The sequence below is a fragment of the Cajanus cajan genome, chromosome 3 (genome assembly GCF_000230855.2).
Source record: "Cajanus cajan strain Asha chromosome 3, NIPB_CcT2T_4, whole genome shotgun sequence".
NCBI lineage: Eukaryota > Viridiplantae > Streptophyta > Magnoliopsida > Fabales > Fabaceae > Cajanus > Cajanus cajan.
In genome coordinates this window covers 11,033,270-11,050,081 of record NC_138519.1, presented here as the reverse complement: position 1 = coordinate 11,050,081, position 16,812 = coordinate 11,033,270, and the positions used below count along the sequence as shown (strand labels likewise).

Genomic DNA, 16,812 nt, shown 5'->3' with positions numbered 1-16,812 from the left:
TACAATCTTAACTATTTTAATTTTTTTAATCAACATATACAATAATTAGAAAGTACAAAAAATAAACATGCATGCTGCAAATTTTATTTTATTAAAAATTAATTTTATTTTAATGTATTATATTATATATGTGAATATTAATATATACATATATATATTATAATTAAAATTTTTAAAAAAATTGATTTGTTATCAAAAAAGTATTCTTCATCATATTTAAAAATTAATCTTCTTCAAATGTTTAACAAATATTAAATAAATGAACATCTCCTCTGAATCTAAGTTTTATACACACAATAATTTAAACATATATATTTATTTTATTAAAATATAATTTTTATTTTTTAAAATAAAATATTTTTAATAAAAATATATTATATTTCTAAAATAGTAGTAAGGGCAAGTGACCCCACTATTATGTATATAAAATTATGTATAAAATTTTACATAGTTTAAAATTATCTAAGTTTTATACACACAATAATTTAAACATATATATTTATTTTATTAAAATATAACTTTATTTTTTTAAATATATTTTTTTTATAAAAATATATATATGTCTAAAATGGAAGTGGAGACAAGTGTCCCACTTATATAAATCTGTCCTTACTTAAAATTATGTATATAAAATTTTACATACTTTAAAATTTTATAGAATATTATTTAAAATAAATATTATATATATTTTACTTATTATATTAGTATGAAATATATTCATTATTGAAAGTAAAGACTCATCTTCATCATAGATTGTTATCTCACACAAAATAAGTATTTTTTTAACATAATTTATTTTTATACCAGATGTATTACACTTATAAATATCTATATAAACTTTTACATACTTTAAAATTTTCTAGAATGTTATTTAAAACAAATATTTATATATATTTTACTTATTATATTATACATTAAAATAAATTATGTGATGAATTAAATAATTTTAAAATTGTATAAATTTTATATAATTAATTCAATTAATAGGAATATATAATTGAATGATTAGGTAAGTTAAATTTATATTTTTGTAAAAAATATTAAAAGATGCACCGTGGACGTGAAGAGATAAAAGTCGTTAAAATATTATATTCTTAAGGCTATATTTTTACGCTATATTTTTTGTTCCGTTTCTTCTTCAGCTTTCGGAGGCAACAAATTCCTTTCATATATCACTTCCATATTCGATGTCTAACTTGCAGAATCATTAAGGTGTTATTGAGTTTCACTTCAGATCTCTATGCCTCTCTTTTTGATCAATCCCTTTTGTGGGTGCTGAGTTTGAACAAACTCCGTTTTCATTCGATCTGGGGAGAGGTTCTTCTTGTGCTGTGTGAAGTTCCGGAAAGGATAAGTTCTCTGCCTTCTCTGGGGTTTTATTTTAGGTGGATTTGTGCGATTGATGTTTGTGTTTAGTTTAATGCTCGCAACTAACAAAGTGAGAATTTGAGTGTTTGTTTTGTGTTGTCTCTATAGCAAAAATGGATAACTCAAGAATCAGCCGATTAGATAACGAGACTCTTAAAAACATGGTTGATAATTTTTTTCGGGTACGGCTACATCTTTCCCTTATACCTAACACCTTCCCAACTAGATAATCTTCTCCTAACCCTTTGCTGCAGGAGCATAAAAGGAGAATCCATGAAGTGTTCTTGAGCTTCAGAGGGGAGGACACACGTGCTTCTTTCGTTTCACATCTCTATGCCTCTCTTCAGAATGCTGGAATCAATGTTTTCAAGGATGATGAGTCACTTCCAAGGGGACATCACATTTCAGACTCATTGCTGCGAGCAATTGAGCAGTCTGAAATTAGTGTTGTTGTATTCTCAAGAAACTATGCAGGGTCTCGATGGTGTTTGGATGAGTTAAACAAAATAATGGAGTGTCACAGAACCATAGGGCAGGTTGTTTTGCCAGTGTTCTATGATGTTGATCCCTCTGAAGTGCGTCATCAAAAAGGTGAGTTTGGAAAAGCATTTGAAAAACTGGAGAACTGGATTTTAAAAGGTGATGAGATGCTTTTGCAATTGAACAAAGAAGCTGAAGATGAGATGCTCAGCTTGAGTGTATGGGAGAGAGAGAAGGTGCCGGGTTGGAGGGAGGCACTTTGTCAGGCTGCTGGCATCGCTGGGATTGTAGTCCTAAATTCAAGGTAACTTCGCACTCCCTTCTTTCTCACATTTTTTCATCAAATTAATACTCAACATTTCTTAGTACTTCAATACAAAGCATATTATAGAGAATAAGAGCTAGCTTATAAAAATTAGTTATATTTTTAAAAATGAAATAAGAGAAAAAAATTCCATGTTTGACAAAAGTAGTTTCTGAAAATTATTTCAAAATGTCATCTTTGTCTTAGTTTTAAAATAAAATTTTTTGTTTTTCAAAATAAACATCAGCTGTATGCTATTTTAGTTTTTCACCTTCAGTTTTGTATTACACATATTATTCTCTATGTTGCTTCATTCTCTTCACTTACACTCATCTGCCCAATTCTAAAAATTAGTTATTGAGAATTTTTCTCCAAAATTGTTTCTCTGAAACAAAAATAAAAAACATAATCATGCACACTCTAAAAATCATAATGCGCATCTTCTCTTTGGTTTTTTCTTACAGGAATGAAAGGGAGGATATAGAAAACATTGTTGAAACTGTTATGCGTCATTTAGACAAGACAGAATTGTTTGTTGCTGATAATCCAGTGGGAGTAGAACCTCGGGTACAAGAAATGATTCAGCTGCTTGACCAGAAACTATCAAATGATGTTCTACTAATCGGGATGTGGGGGATGGGTGGCATTGGTAAAACAACCATTGCAAAAGCCATTTATAATAAGATTGGCCGTAATTTTGAGGGAAGGAGCTTCCTTGCACATATTAGGGAAGTTTGGGAGCAAGATGCTGGACAAGTCCATTTACAAGAACAAATTCTATATGATATCTTCAAAGAAACAAAAGCAAAGATACCTAACATGGAATTAGGAAAAAATATGTTGAAGGATAGACTATGCCATAAAAGGGTACTTCTTGTACTTGATGATGTGAATGAATTGGAGCAATTGAATGCTTTGTGTGGGAGTCGTGAATGGTTTGGTTCTGGGAGTAGAATAATCATCACCACTAGAGATAAGCATATACTTAGAGGGAGAAGAGTTGACAATGTGCACATAATGAAGAGAATGGATGAAGGTGAATCAATTGAGCTTTTTAGTTGGCATGCATTCAAGCAAGCAAGTCCTAGTGAAAAGTTTATCGAACTTACTAGAAATGTAATTGAATATTCTGGGGGATTGCCTCTAGCACTTGAAGTGCTTGGGTCTTATTTGTTTGAAATGGATGTAACAGAGTGGGAGAATGTATTGGAGAAACTAAAGAGAATTCCTAATCATCAAGTACAAAAGAAGTTAAAAATAAGCTATGATGGTTTAAGTGATGATACAGAGAGAGAAATATTCCTTGATATAGCTTGTTTCTTTATTGGAATGGATCGTAACGATGTTATAACTATATTAAATGGTTGTGGACTATTCGCAGAAAATGGAATACGTGTCCTTGTAGAGCGGTGCCTTGTAATTGTTGATGATAAGAACAAGCTTGGAATGCATGATTTGCTACGAGACATGGGAAGAGAAATTATTCGTGAAAAGTCACCAAAGGAACCTGAGGAACGTAGCAGGTTATGGTTTCACGAGGATGTGCTTGAAGTATTATCAAAAGAAACAGTAAGATCTTTTATTTTATTTTATTTTAAATTTAAAATATCTAGAGCCAAAGGAAGCAAATGACACATTATGAGTCAGTTGTTAGCATTCATTTGAATGGTTGATTGACACAAGAACTTTGAACATTAGTTTGGTTATGAATTATTTTCTATTTCCTAGCTCTTAGAAACAAATGTTGAATTATGAGAGTTTTAGGTACTGTATATCTTTAAGCTATGCATACTTTACCCTTTTGTCCATTTTATTTCTTAGGGAACAAAAGCTATTGAGGGATTGGTTTTGAAGTTACCAAGAACTAATACAAAATGTTTGAGAACTAAAGCTTTTAAGAAGTTGAAGAAACTCAGATTGCTTCAACTTGCTAGTGTACAACTTGTTGGAGATTTTGACTATCTCTCAAGAGATCTTAGATGGCTTTGTTGGCAAGAATTTCCTTTAAGATGTATACCAACAAACTTTTATCAAGGAAGCCTAGTTTCTATTGAGTTACTAAACAGTAATGTTAAATTTGTGTGGAAAGAGACCCAGGTAATAATTTATTTTTTTGGGATTTCAAGAGTTGTTTTCATGCTTCTTATTTATCGTTGTAATTTAAGTTGTCTCAAATAGAAAGCCTATTATATTATTTGGTACTTTTAGACATAATCTTCATCTATATTTGTTGAGTCTCTCTTACATTGAAAATACTACTAGTCAAGTTATTAAGCATTCTATTTGTTCGTATGGAATATTTGCTTTCCTAATTTTTAAAGTTAGTAATTACCAAGTTTATAAAAAAAAAGTATTTATGAAAATTATTTAAATTTGATTTACTATCAATTTGAAATTTATTTATATATAACTGCAAAGACAACATTTATGCCCTTGATGTTAAGTGGAGATTTAGTATAAATTTAGCATTTGAGTTTATGGTAATTAGAGTCAACTAAGTTGACGCTATAGTGAACACTAAGATAAGTTCATCTATCTTTGTGGTATTCCTTGACCATCCCACTAGGCAAGAAAGCCACTCCATCCCTCCTCTTTCCCTATCCAACTATAACTTATCTCCTTCTTCCCTTTAGTTTGCATGTCATAAGAATGCTTTGTGCCTCTCTACTTAAAACATCTTTCCAATATGCTCAATATAATTAGGAACTCAAGAAATTGCACCTTGCAAAAAGAATTTAGTCAAAATAGCTAGTCACTGCATATGTAGAGGAAATTACTTAGTGATTAGCTAACTACAGTTATATATAATCAGCTTCTTAGTAAAATATACGCAGACTTTATAATAAAAAAAGGGAAAGGTAAGAATTGCACTTTTGACTACTAGATTGAAGAAGTTTTAAAGAAGCTCATAAGGCTTTTGTTGTTGTTGTTGTTGATTAAAGATGTAATTTTAAAACTAAAATATATCTATCATCCCAAAATTTTAAACTCTCAATCAAATACTCATAAACAACTTTGAATACTTGATGTGATATAGATACATATAAATTAAGTCTTGGGTGAAAGATTTTGAAAGCAAAAGTAAAACTAAACAAATATATATTGGCAATAAAAAGATAACACTTCATCACTACAAATACTTCATTTCCTACTTGCAAGATTTGTGATACATTGTAATTTATTCCATTTATTTATTGTTTTATCTCTAATTTTTCTCTATGATATTTTTTTTTTCTTGCAGCTGATGGATAAACTAAAAATTCTCAATCTTAGTCATTCTCATTATTTAAGACAGACTCCAGACTTTTCAAATTTTCCTAATCTTGAAAAACTAGTACTCATAGATTGTCCAATGTTGTCTGAGGTTTCCCATACCATTGGATGTCTCAATAAAGTTCTTATAATAAACTTGAGAGATTGTATTGGCCTTCGTAACCTTCCAAGAAGTATCTATAAATTGAAATCTCTTAAGACACTCGTTCTTTCTGGATGTTTAAAGATTGACAAGTTGGAAGAAGATTTTGAACAAATGGAGTCTTTGACAACCTTTGTTGCAGATAAAACGGCAATAACAAAAGTGCCATTTTCAATAATAAGATCAAAAAACATTGGATATATTTCATTGTGCGGATATGAAGGGTTCTCCCGTGATGTGTTCCCTTCTATCATTTGGTCTTGGATGTCACCAATGAGTAGTCTCTCACCTCACATTGAAACATTTGCGGGCATGTCATCCGTCATTCCATTAGATTTGGCAATTAGTAATTCCCATCATTTATTATCTATTTCCAAGGAACTTTCAAAACTTCGAAGTCTTTGGATAGAATGCGACTCTGAACTTCAACTATCTCAAAATGCAACAAATATTTTAGATGCTTTATATAACACGACTTCTAAGGATTTGGAATCATATGCAACTTCATCACAGATATCGAATATGAATGCTTCAGCCTCGTGCATCCGGAAAATGCACTTTTCAAGATCAAAAAGTTCCATAGGATCTCTTTTATTTCAAATGGGAATGAGTTGTGAAGTGACCTGTACTCTGGAACAGAACATTTTACAGGTTTTTCTATCTCTCTTTTACTTTTAGATGTATCTAATTGTTATTTTTCTCATAAAATCATGTTTAAATATTGCTTTATCATCTTTCAGTTGAATTATTTTTCATACAAAAATAATATGTGAAAGTGTATATTATTAAGCCATCAGTATAAAATATTGAAAAATATAGACATGAAATTAATGTCAATATTGCAAGATTACTATTAAAGTGACTAGAAGATAAAATAAAGATTTAAATATATTTTCTCTCCTTTAATGAGGTATACACAATAATATAATCTAATAAATTAATATTAATTAATAGACAATATTTACCTATTTTTTTTAAAAAAAAGTAAAATAAAATAAGGTAAATATTTAAGATCAATCGCTTTGAGCAGTAGATGGTAGAGACGTGACATTTCAAGCTTGGATGGCAGGTGGAGTCACATGGAACCGTTGGATAAAGGTGGGTGTGAGATAATTGGGAGTATGGTATTCGATATTTATGTGGTGCTGCATAGGAATGTTGTTATTTATGGGGATGAAATGTGAGGTTGTTAAATGTTGGGATAGAAATAAGGTTCCACATTAGTGAAATAAGAAGAGAAATAATAATTTACAAAATATATACATATTTTGATGATTGAGAAGTCTTTTGCGTTATAATTAAAAGTAAAATTGTGAGGCTTTAGATCTAAAATGGACAATATCTCATAAAATAACCTTATAAAAATAATAAATATATAATCCTTATAAAATATCATCTTAGACAAAATTCATAAAATATCTTCTTAGACAAATATCATAAAATAACTCAACAGTGGTTAGGTTCCTTGTTTGAGGGAAGGATTAATTACTGAAAGGTCTTTTGTTTGATATCCAAAAATAAAACCATGAGGATTTAAGCCCAAACCTTTTTAAATTCAAAAGCAAAACCATGAAGGCTTAGGTCCAAAGCAGATAATATCTCATCATTATAAAGTTGTGTGAAATGACCTTATAAAAATAACAAAGTTATAACCAACAGTGGTTAGGTTGGGTCCCTTTTTTACGAAGAAGATTATTGGGATACAAATAAGATTCCACATCGATAAAATAAGAAGAAAAATAACTACTTATAAACTACGCAAATACTTCAATGATTGAGAGATTTTTTTGGGTGATAACAAAAAACAAAACCGTAAGGGCTTAAACCCAAAGTAGACACTATGAAATAACCCTTATGAAACCAAAAGCAAAATTATGAAACTTTAGGCCCAAAACGGACAATATCTCATCATTGTGAAATTGTGTCTTAAATAACTTTATAAAAATAACAAAGTTATAACCCTTATAAAATATCCCTTCAGACAAATATTATAAAATAACTCTAACAGTGAAATAACTTATAAAGTATACATATACTTCAATGATTAAGAGGCCTTTTGGGTCATAACCAAAAATAAAACTATGAGAGCTTAAGCTTAAAGGAGACAATATCTCATCATTGTGGTAAAATAATCCTTATAAAATATCCCTTCAGACAAATACTATAAAATAATCCCAACTTATAAAGTACACATATACTTCAATGATTGAGAGGTCTTTTGAGTGATAACTAAAAATAAAACTATGAGGACTTAAACCCAAAGGGATAATATCTCATCATTGTGAAGTTGTATGTATATTAACTTTTACAAAATATCTCCTCAGATAAATACCATAAAATAATCTCAACTTATAAACTACACACATATTTTAATGATTAAGAGGTTGTTTGGGTGATAACCAAAAATAAAACCGTGAGAACTTAAATCCAAAGGGGACAATATCTTATTATAGAGTAGTATGTGAAATAACCTTATAAAATATTCCCTCAGATAAATATCATAAAACAACCTAAACACCAAGATGATATGTTGGAAAACAATGAAATTGGACAAAGATGAATTTTTTGGGTGGGTGGAGGTTGAAGAGAATTTTCTTGAAGGCAAAGGGTCTTTTGAAATGTGAAGGAATTAGACAGTGGGGTTGGGGGAGGAAATTGATAGATATAAGCCTAGCTATCAACCTGTCCATGGTGAAAGTCAGTGGCATAATAGAGGTCTTTTAGTTGGTGGTGATGAAGCTTGGATTGTAGAGCTTTTAGTTGAGCAGAAATGGTATAGAGGTAATCATCCATGGAAGGTGGAGTAAGCTTATGAAAGCACCCAATAATATATTGCTAACACTACTCCTATTGAAAGTACTCTTAAGGCTACTATTAGAGAGAATAGAAGACAAAGTAAAGATTCAAATATTCCTTTCATCAATAATAACTTCTAAAAAGAAATACACTTATATAACTTAATAAATGTTGGACCAATAGATAATATTTATTTATGTATCAACATTTTATTATTTTAAAAAATGTAAAACAAAAACAAAAGAAATAATTAAGACAACCAATGTCGTCTTTTCACCATTTTAATTTCAAGATATGTTTAACCTCTTAAATCCCATCCTAACATAGCCTAAGACAATGCTTTCTCATTAATACCATAGAGTTGTCAAAGTGGGTTTCAGTTTGTTGATCAATTCGACCTACCTTGAAAACAGACTTGATTGGGCCAAAAAATAAAGAAATTTATAATTGGTCATAAAATTTAACCCAACTTACTTTTGACCTGGTCTATCCGACTGAACCCGTTGGGTGTCAAATTGTCTACCTAATCCACTTATATCCTATATCAACCTAACCCACTAACGATCCACTTAATCATTTGTTATTATATATTTATTATGTATTATTTTGAATTGGTCTAACAATCTTTATTTAAGTAATCGAAGTTAATATTTTATGCATAACCTAAAAAATTTCAATGATTTTTTTCTATAACATATTCCCATTCAGAATATTTTTTTTTCCAGAATCAAATGATCATAATTTTTTTAATTTGAAAATGAGTTATTAACTTGTTATATATTTTTTTCAATTTTTTTAAAAAGAAATTGTTATATATTTTAAGTTTTGAATTAATTATAAGGTGGTATTAATGTATTGTTAAATAAACTTCTGAGCATATTTTCATTTTTACAGAATATGTCTAGTAGTGAGCACGGTGGTTGTTTGGTCCCCGGTGATAGTTATCCAGATTGGTTAGCTTTCAGCAGTGAAGGTTCATCTGTGATTTTTGAAATCCCTCAAGTGAATAGGCATAACTTAAAGACAATGATATGTCATGTCCATTATTCTTCCCCAGACAATGTAACATCAGATGACCTAAAAAATTTGTTGGTGAAAAATCACACAAAAGCCACCATTTTCCTTTACAAGGGAGATGCATTGGCCTCCTTTGAAGATGAGGAGTGGCAGAGGGTAGTATCAAATATAGAGCCTGGTAACAAAGTGGAAATTGTTGTTGTTTTTGGGAAACGGTTGATTGTGAACAAGACAACAATTTACCTTGTATATGAGCCAATGGTTGAAAAAGTGGAGCACTGCCGTTCACCAAATGAGAATGTCATTGCTTCTAGTGATGATGAAATGAATGAGGTCAAGTCGATCTGTTCTCAAGTGGAACCCATGGATGACTTGAAGCAAAAACACAAAAGAAGAAAATTTGAGTAAAATTAAAAGATAGTGAAGATGTTTAGGTCAAAATTGATTTTTCTTGTACTGATGCAATTGTTTTTGGTGCATTGATTAGTGATTGTTTTGGGCAGTTAAGTAGTTGTTTTACATGTAGATTTGTGGCTACTAATGCTCTGGTTGCTTAAGCATAGGGTGCTTGGGAAGGTCTACTTAGCTCGGGATCTTAGCTTTTGAAGATTCCAACTTGAGCATGATTTAAAGTTGATCTTTGCCTTTGAATGCCTCCTATTCTGGTAATGATGCTATCACTTTGCTAGTTAAAGTTGTTCTGGGAGATCTTACTGTGTGCCTAGGGTTTCTTTTCTTCTTTTGGCTCATCTGAAAAGGAATGCATTTATTTGTTTTTCATTGTAAAATCACTATTTAAACAATAGTTGAATATTCATTTTCGGTACTTGTACTCGTAAAATAATTGTTGTGGAGACAATTTCTTGAACAAAATAGCTTGATGTGTGGGCTGATTATTTAGAACAGTGCGATATTTTGTTAACATTTGTTAGTTTATGAATTATCAAATAGTAAAAGCTTATTTGATTGGTAGAAAGAATGAGGAGGCAAATTTATAATAATAGGCTTAGTTGAGAGGAAAACTAGTTTAGAGGAATAATTGGAATAAATTTGAGTAGTAGAAATGGCTTACTAGTTGCTTGGTACAAATGTTGAGTACATGACCTATTTATAGGCCTCAACACATCATTCATGTTTTATGTAGAAAACTCTAGAAATATCTACTCTAGAGTTTTCTATCTATATGTAATTTTCTACATGATTTTAGAATTTGTATCTAGTAATTACTAGCATACCTATGTATTTTTCTATAAGAATCTAGATTATTCTAGAAGTTTGTATCATATTTTAATACTCCTCCTTGATACAAATTTCTCTAACTCCTATCATAGTGCGAAACTGTTCGAACCTTGCTCTCGGCAGTGCCTTTGTGAATATGTCAGCAACTTGCTCTTCGGTCTTGCAATACTCCATCTTGATTTCTCTAGTTGTTTCTGTTTCTCTGATGAAGTGATATTTAATTGCAATGTGTTTTGTCCTGCTGTGATGTACTGGATTTTTTGTCATTGCGATTGTTGATTTATTGTCGCAGTAGATTGTAGCAGGCCCATCTTGTTGTTCTCTCATTTCTGCAAGTATTCTTCGTAGTCAAATTGCTTGACTTGTAGCTTCAGTCGCTGCAACATATTCTGCCTCTGCAGTTGATTGTGCAACTGTTGCTTGCTTTTTTGATGCCCAAGAAAATATTCCTGATCCAAGTGAGAAGGCATAACCAGAAGTGCTCTTCATGTCATCTACCGATCCTGCCCAATCACTGTCGGTGTATCCGAGCAAGCTTGAGTTGGTCATTGTTTTGTACCAAATACAAAACTCCTTCGTGCCTTGTAGGTATCTTAGAATTCTTTTAGTTGCTCCAAAGTGAATTTGGCTTGGTTTTTGCATAAACCTTGATAAAAGGCTTACAGCATACATTATGTCTGGTCGTGTGGCTGTTAAATATAGTAAGCTTCCAATCAAACTTCTGTAGCGAGATGCATCAGCATCTGGTGCTCCATCATCTTTTTGTAGCTTCTCCTTTGTCACAAGCGGAGTAGTGACAGTCTTGCAACCACTCATCTTGAACTTCTTCAAGAGAGCTTTAGTGTATTTCTTTTGACAAATGAATATCCCTTTCTTCTTTTGACTTACCTCAATACCAAGGAAGTAGTTCATCAAGCCAAGGTCTGTCATTTCAAATGTCTTCATCATGTCTTCTTTGAATTCTGTCATCATCTTCATATTGTTCCCTGTGTAGATAAGATCATCTACATATAAGGAGACAATGAGAGTGTCATATTGACCTTGGGTCTTGATGTATAGTGTTGGCTCACTCTTACTCCTCCTGAATCCATGATCGGTGAAGTATTGATCTATTCTGCTATACCATGCTCGAGGAGCTTGCTTCAAACCATATAAAGCTTTTATGAGCCTTAGTACTTTGTCTTCATTGCCCTTGCTTATGAAACCTTGTGGTTGCTTTACATAGATCTCTTCTTGTAGTACTCCATTGAGAAAAGCGGACTTGACATCTAACTGGGAGATATTCCATCATTTTTCTGCTGCAAGAGCTATTAGAGCTCTAATTGTATCTAGGTGTGCTACTGGGGCAAATGTCTCGTTGTAGTCGACTCCAGGTTTTTGTGAATAGCCCTTAGCTACCAACCTTGCCTTGTGTTTTTGTATGGTGCCGTCCGGATTGAGCTTTATCTTATAAACCCATTTTACCCTAATGATATCTTTGTCTTTTGGATAGTCTACTAGATCCCATGTGTTATTTTTCTCAATCATTTTTATCTCTTCTTCCATAGCCTTGACCCATACTTGTTGCTTTGATGTTACTTCAAAGCTTTCAGGTTCAAGTATGGCCAAGTTGCAAGTTTCATATATATCCTCAAAGGATCTAACTCGTCTTGGAGTAGACTCTGGTGATGAAGTTTGTTGTTGTGGAGGAGAATGAGGCTCACCTAGGACTTCTATAGTTTCTTCTTCTGGTTTTTGAATTGAGATAAGAATGTTTTTCTCTACTTTCTCATCATTCCAATTCCAAGCTGCATTTTCATCAACTTCAATGTCTCGGCTAATAATCAGCTTCTTGGTTTGCAAGTTGTAGATGCGGTAGCCTTTTGACTGTGTGCTATATCCAAGGAAGATACCTCGTACTGTCTTGTCTTCTAACTTGTGCCTTTTCTCTTCTTGAACGTGTATGTAGCAAATAGATCCAAATACCCTTAGGTGTTTTGCTGATGGATTTTTCCCGCTCCAAGTTCAATTGGAGTCTTATCTTGGACTACCTTAGTTGGGCATCTATTAAGTATGTAGACAGCAGTATAAACTCCTTCAGCCCAAAACGTGTTTGGTAATCCATTCTCCTTGAGCATTGATCTGGCCATCTTCATTACTGTGCGGTTTTTCCTTTCAAATACTCTATTTTTGTTGTGGAGAATATGCAACTGTAAGTTGCCGCTCAATGCCTTCATCTTCACAAAATTTATCAAACTCATGGGAAGTGTATTCTTTGCCACGATCACTTCTAAATACTTTTATTTGTTTGCCACTTTGCTTTTCGACAAGGGTCTCAAACTTCTTGAAAATACCAAAGACTTCTGATTTTGCTTTTATGAAGTAGACCCAAGTCATTCTAGAAAAATCATCTATGAAGAGAATGAAATACCTGTTGTTATGGAGTGACGACGTCCGCATTGGTCCACATATATCTGTATGGATTAGCTCTAACAAGTCCTTTGCTCTCTATGCTTTGCTTGTTGAAAACGGCAGTCGATGTTGCTTGCCAAGGAGACATCCTTCACAAGCTTCACTATTCGCTTTTAGGCATGGGAGATCTCTCATCATATTTTTTTGATATAATAACTTTAAGGCATGTGTATTAAAGTGGTCAAATCTTTGATGCCACAACCAAGAGTCGTCTACTTCTGCTTTCATGGCAATGTTAGGGCCTTGTCTCAGGCTTATAGGGAAACTCCTATTCCTTTTCTCCATTTTTACTCTGCCAATTTCTAGTTTTTTACTGTCATATATTTTACATGTGTCTCCTTCGAAATGGAGAGTATAACCTTTCTCCATCATTTGGCCAATGCTCTAGAGATTTTCTTTAAGATTGGGAACTAGTAGAACATCAGTAATAAGTCTCATACCTTTCTTCGCCTCCACCATAACTGTGCCTTTGCCTTTTGATTCAACGACAGTGTCGTTCCCCATTCGGACTTTCACTTTGACAGATTCGTCAATATCCTTGAAGATGCTTGCATCTTTGGCCATATGATTGCTGCAGCCGCTATCCAAGTACCAACTTCCAGTTGTTTCACTATTGGAATCTTGGCTAGCATAGAAAAGATGTTGCTTACCATCTTTCTCTTCAGCAAAGTTTGCTTGATGCTTATTTTTGTTGCGACAATACTTCTCCACATGCCCAAATTTTTGGCAGTGGCGGCATTGTGGCTTTCCACGATATCGACAGTCTTTCTCGGCATGATTTGTCCTCTTGCAAATGCCGCATGGAGGATATTCATTCTGATAATTTCTAGAGAAATTTCTAGAATTCTCTTCATTTCTAGAAGTTTCTCCATTATTCCTTTTATCTTTATTTTGAGACCGTAATTTGAGCTTTGATTGAAAGGCATTTTCAGTTGAGTCTTCATTATGCCTATTCAACCTTTGCTCATAAGCTTCAAGTGACCCCATCAACTTTGTTACTGATAAGGTAGATAGATCTTTTGTTTGCTCAATTTTTGTCATGATTGGATCATATTTACGGGGAACACTAATTAGAATTTTCTCCACAATTTTCTTGTCAAGAACATTTTCCCCGTACGCTCTCATTTAGTTAACTATTTCTTTTATCTTAGAATAGTAGTCCTTTACGGTCTCAGATTCCTTCATATTTAACAATTCAAAGTTACGCCGTAGAGTTTGTAATTTTACAGCACGTACCTTTTCACTTCCTTCGAACTCCTCCTGCAACGTAGTCCATACTTCTTTGGCTGTTGTTGCACGCATTATTCTCGGAAAAATTGTATCGGTCACAACTTGTTGCAAAATAAATAGCGCCTTTGTATTCTCTTGTTTGTTCTCTTTCAACTCCTTTTTTTGAGTTGCAGTAAGAGATGATGTGTCTTCTGGAGTAGAAAATCCTTCTTCTATCGTGTCCCATAAATCTTGGAAGGTGAAATATGTCTTCATTTTTGTACTCCAAAAATCATAATTTTCACCATTAAAAATGAGAATAGGGATAGATGATGGTTGAATGGTGTTAGCCATGGATTAGAATTTGTTTTTTGAAAGTGGGTAGAATATTGGGAAATTTTTTTTGGAAGTAGTGGGGTAATATTTCTATGCCCAGTAGATGACCGAACGTAGCTCTGGTACCACTGTTAGTTTATGAATTATCAAATAGTAAAAACTTATTTGATTGGTAGAAAGAATGGGGAGGCAAATTTATAATGATAGGCTTAGTTGAGAGGAAAACTAGTTTAGAGGAATAGTTGGAATAAATTTGAGTAGTAGAAATGGCTTACTAGTTGCTTGGTACAAATGTTGAGTACATGACCTATTTATAGGCCTCAACACATCATTCATGTTTTATGTAAAAAACTCTAGAAATATCTACTCTAGAGTTTTCTATCTATATGTAATTTTCTACATGATTCTAGAATTTGTATCTAGTAATTACTAGCATACCTATGTATTTTTCTATAAGAATCTAGATTATTCTAGAAGTTTGTATCATATTTTATTGAATTGCAAGAGATTATTAACTAATACTGGGACCTAATTACATGAATTGTTGTTTTTCTTTTCCCTTGACCTACTCCAAGATAAATTAATTTAATTTTAAGATAATTCAATTATGAGGAAATTTAGATATATGATGTAAGGTAATAAGGCATGCATGCATGCATCTCTAATGCAAAGCATTAGAAACTTTAGACACTGTCGTATGGTAGTAGCAAAGGCTTTCAAAGAGGCAGAACCAATAGCGATGGAAAATAAATCCGTACCCGTGGGTAATACCCAAACCCGTCCTGACTTTGACGGGGAATACTCGTTTTGATCGGGTATGGGTAAAACTCGATAAATTAAACCAAGTACGGGTACGGGTATGGGTATATACATACCCGCCTTGTACCCGTACCCGATTTAATTATATTAAAAAAAATTAATATTTTATTATGTGTAATTATTTATTATAATGTAAAATATTTATAGTTGTGTAATTATTAAGAAATCTCTTGATTAAAATATGATATAAAGAAATAATCTAATTATAATTATAATATAATAGAAAAATAATTTAAAAATATTATATATTTTTTTGTAAAACAATAAAAATAATTTTTTACGGGTACGAGTATACCCGATATCTGACGGGGACGGAGATGGAGATGAAAATCACATACCCGACGGGTACGGGGATGAGTTTGTGTCACGGGGACGGGTATTATAAAACCCATACCTGACCCGCCTCGTTGCCATCCCTAAGAACCAACTCCATTTAATTTGTTGTGCCAGTTGAAAGATTTTGTAGTTGGTACAACTGATTAATCCATTGTATGCCGAGCTTTTATTGAGTATTGACCCATTTTCATTTGACAATTTCTTTGATGCAAGTTCTATTTAAAGGATACCAAGACTCTCTTATTAGGACCATTTCAATGATGCCATATGTCTATATTACTTACATGTCTCTAACCTTTTGATTTCATTATCTCTCATAAAAATATTTCTTTCTCTTCTCTCTTTATGCACCTCTCACACTTCTGCTCCATTGCACACTTACTCTGCTCCAAAACCTACTCTTTCTCTACCAAAAGCATCAAGTGAGGCGCTAATTTCATAGTCTACAACAATGGAAACTTCTTCAACTATGAAACAAGTCAACTTGGCAGACTCGACTCCTTCAAGACCTATTATGATAATCAGTGCAAAAACGACTCCCAAAATGATTTTCGTCAATACAACATGCCTCCACAAACCACAACGACACTTTCTTCAACAACGGATCCTTCGACAATGTCATAAATGACACCTTCCGCAGCTATGGTAGTGGTGCCATTGTCGACACCTCCACTTTCAATAACTACGTGGAGCCTGTTAACAACTTCAATGACCTAGAATTTGCCTCCTACTCCGACGATGTCAAAGGAAGATCCCAATCCTTTGTTAGATACATCGAGAACGATAACGATAGAGAACAATCCTTCATCGGTTACGGAAAGCGCGATAACGAAATGTAAAACACGGATGTTGGTATGAAGAAAGAGGGTAAGAGAAAGAAAATGAAGAATAAAAATAAATGAAGAATGAAATCCGAATTTGAGTTGAAATCCTTAGCTAAAAATTGTCGATGTTAGAGAGAACAAGAGAAAGAAATGTTTTTGTGAGAAATGATGGAACCAAAAGATCAGACATGTAAGTAATGTCTGACTATTCTCCCAAA

At 32.6% G+C, this 16,812-nt stretch overlaps 3 protein-coding genes across 7 annotated transcripts; 1 reads left to right on the top strand and 2 right to left on the bottom strand.

Annotated features, from left to right (window-relative positions):
* The first annotated feature begins 1,104 nt into the window (after window positions 1–1,104).
* On the top strand, window positions 1,105–10,206 carry LOC109814585 (TMV resistance protein N). 5 transcript variants are annotated; one of them, XM_083070381.1, is made up of 7 exons: window positions 1,106–1,385; window positions 1,477–1,532; window positions 1,623–2,152; window positions 2,617–3,721; window positions 3,974–4,249; window positions 5,394–6,218; window positions 9,258–10,206. In XM_083070381.1, exons 2-7 carry the CDS (start codon window positions 1,482–1,484, stop codon window positions 9,786–9,788), a joined length of 3,318 nt encoding a protein of 1,105 aa, XP_082926507.1. In that variant the 5' UTR covers window positions 1,106–1,385; window positions 1,477–1,481; the 3' UTR covers window positions 9,789–10,206. The 5 variants fall into 5 exon arrangements, with proteins under 5 accessions (XP_082926509.1, XP_082926507.1, XP_082926506.1 ...); XM_083070380.1 differs by having other exon boundaries at window positions 1,477–1,550; XM_083070382.1 differs by having other exon boundaries at window positions 1,106–1,550; window positions 1,623–2,020; window positions 2,057–2,152.
* A 761-nt stretch (window positions 10,207–10,967) lies between these two features.
* On the bottom strand, window positions 10,968–12,835 carry LOC109814573 (retrovirus-related Pol polyprotein from transposon TNT 1-94). Its single transcript, XM_020379032.2, has 3 exons — window positions 12,650–12,835; window positions 11,961–12,545; window positions 10,968–11,891 (listed from the first exon to the last, which is right to left on the bottom strand). Exons 1-3 carry the CDS (start codon window positions 12,833–12,835, stop codon window positions 10,968–10,970), a joined length of 1,695 nt encoding a protein of 564 aa, XP_020234621.2.
* Window positions 12,836–13,454: 619 nt separating this feature from the next.
* Window positions 13,455–14,195, bottom strand: LOC145956044 (uncharacterized). The gene has a single exon (XM_083071599.1). The coding sequence runs from the start codon at window positions 14,193–14,195 to the stop codon at window positions 13,455–13,457; it is 741 nt and encodes a 246-aa protein (XP_082927725.1).
* Between the last annotated feature and the right edge of the window lie 2,617 nt (window positions 14,196–16,812).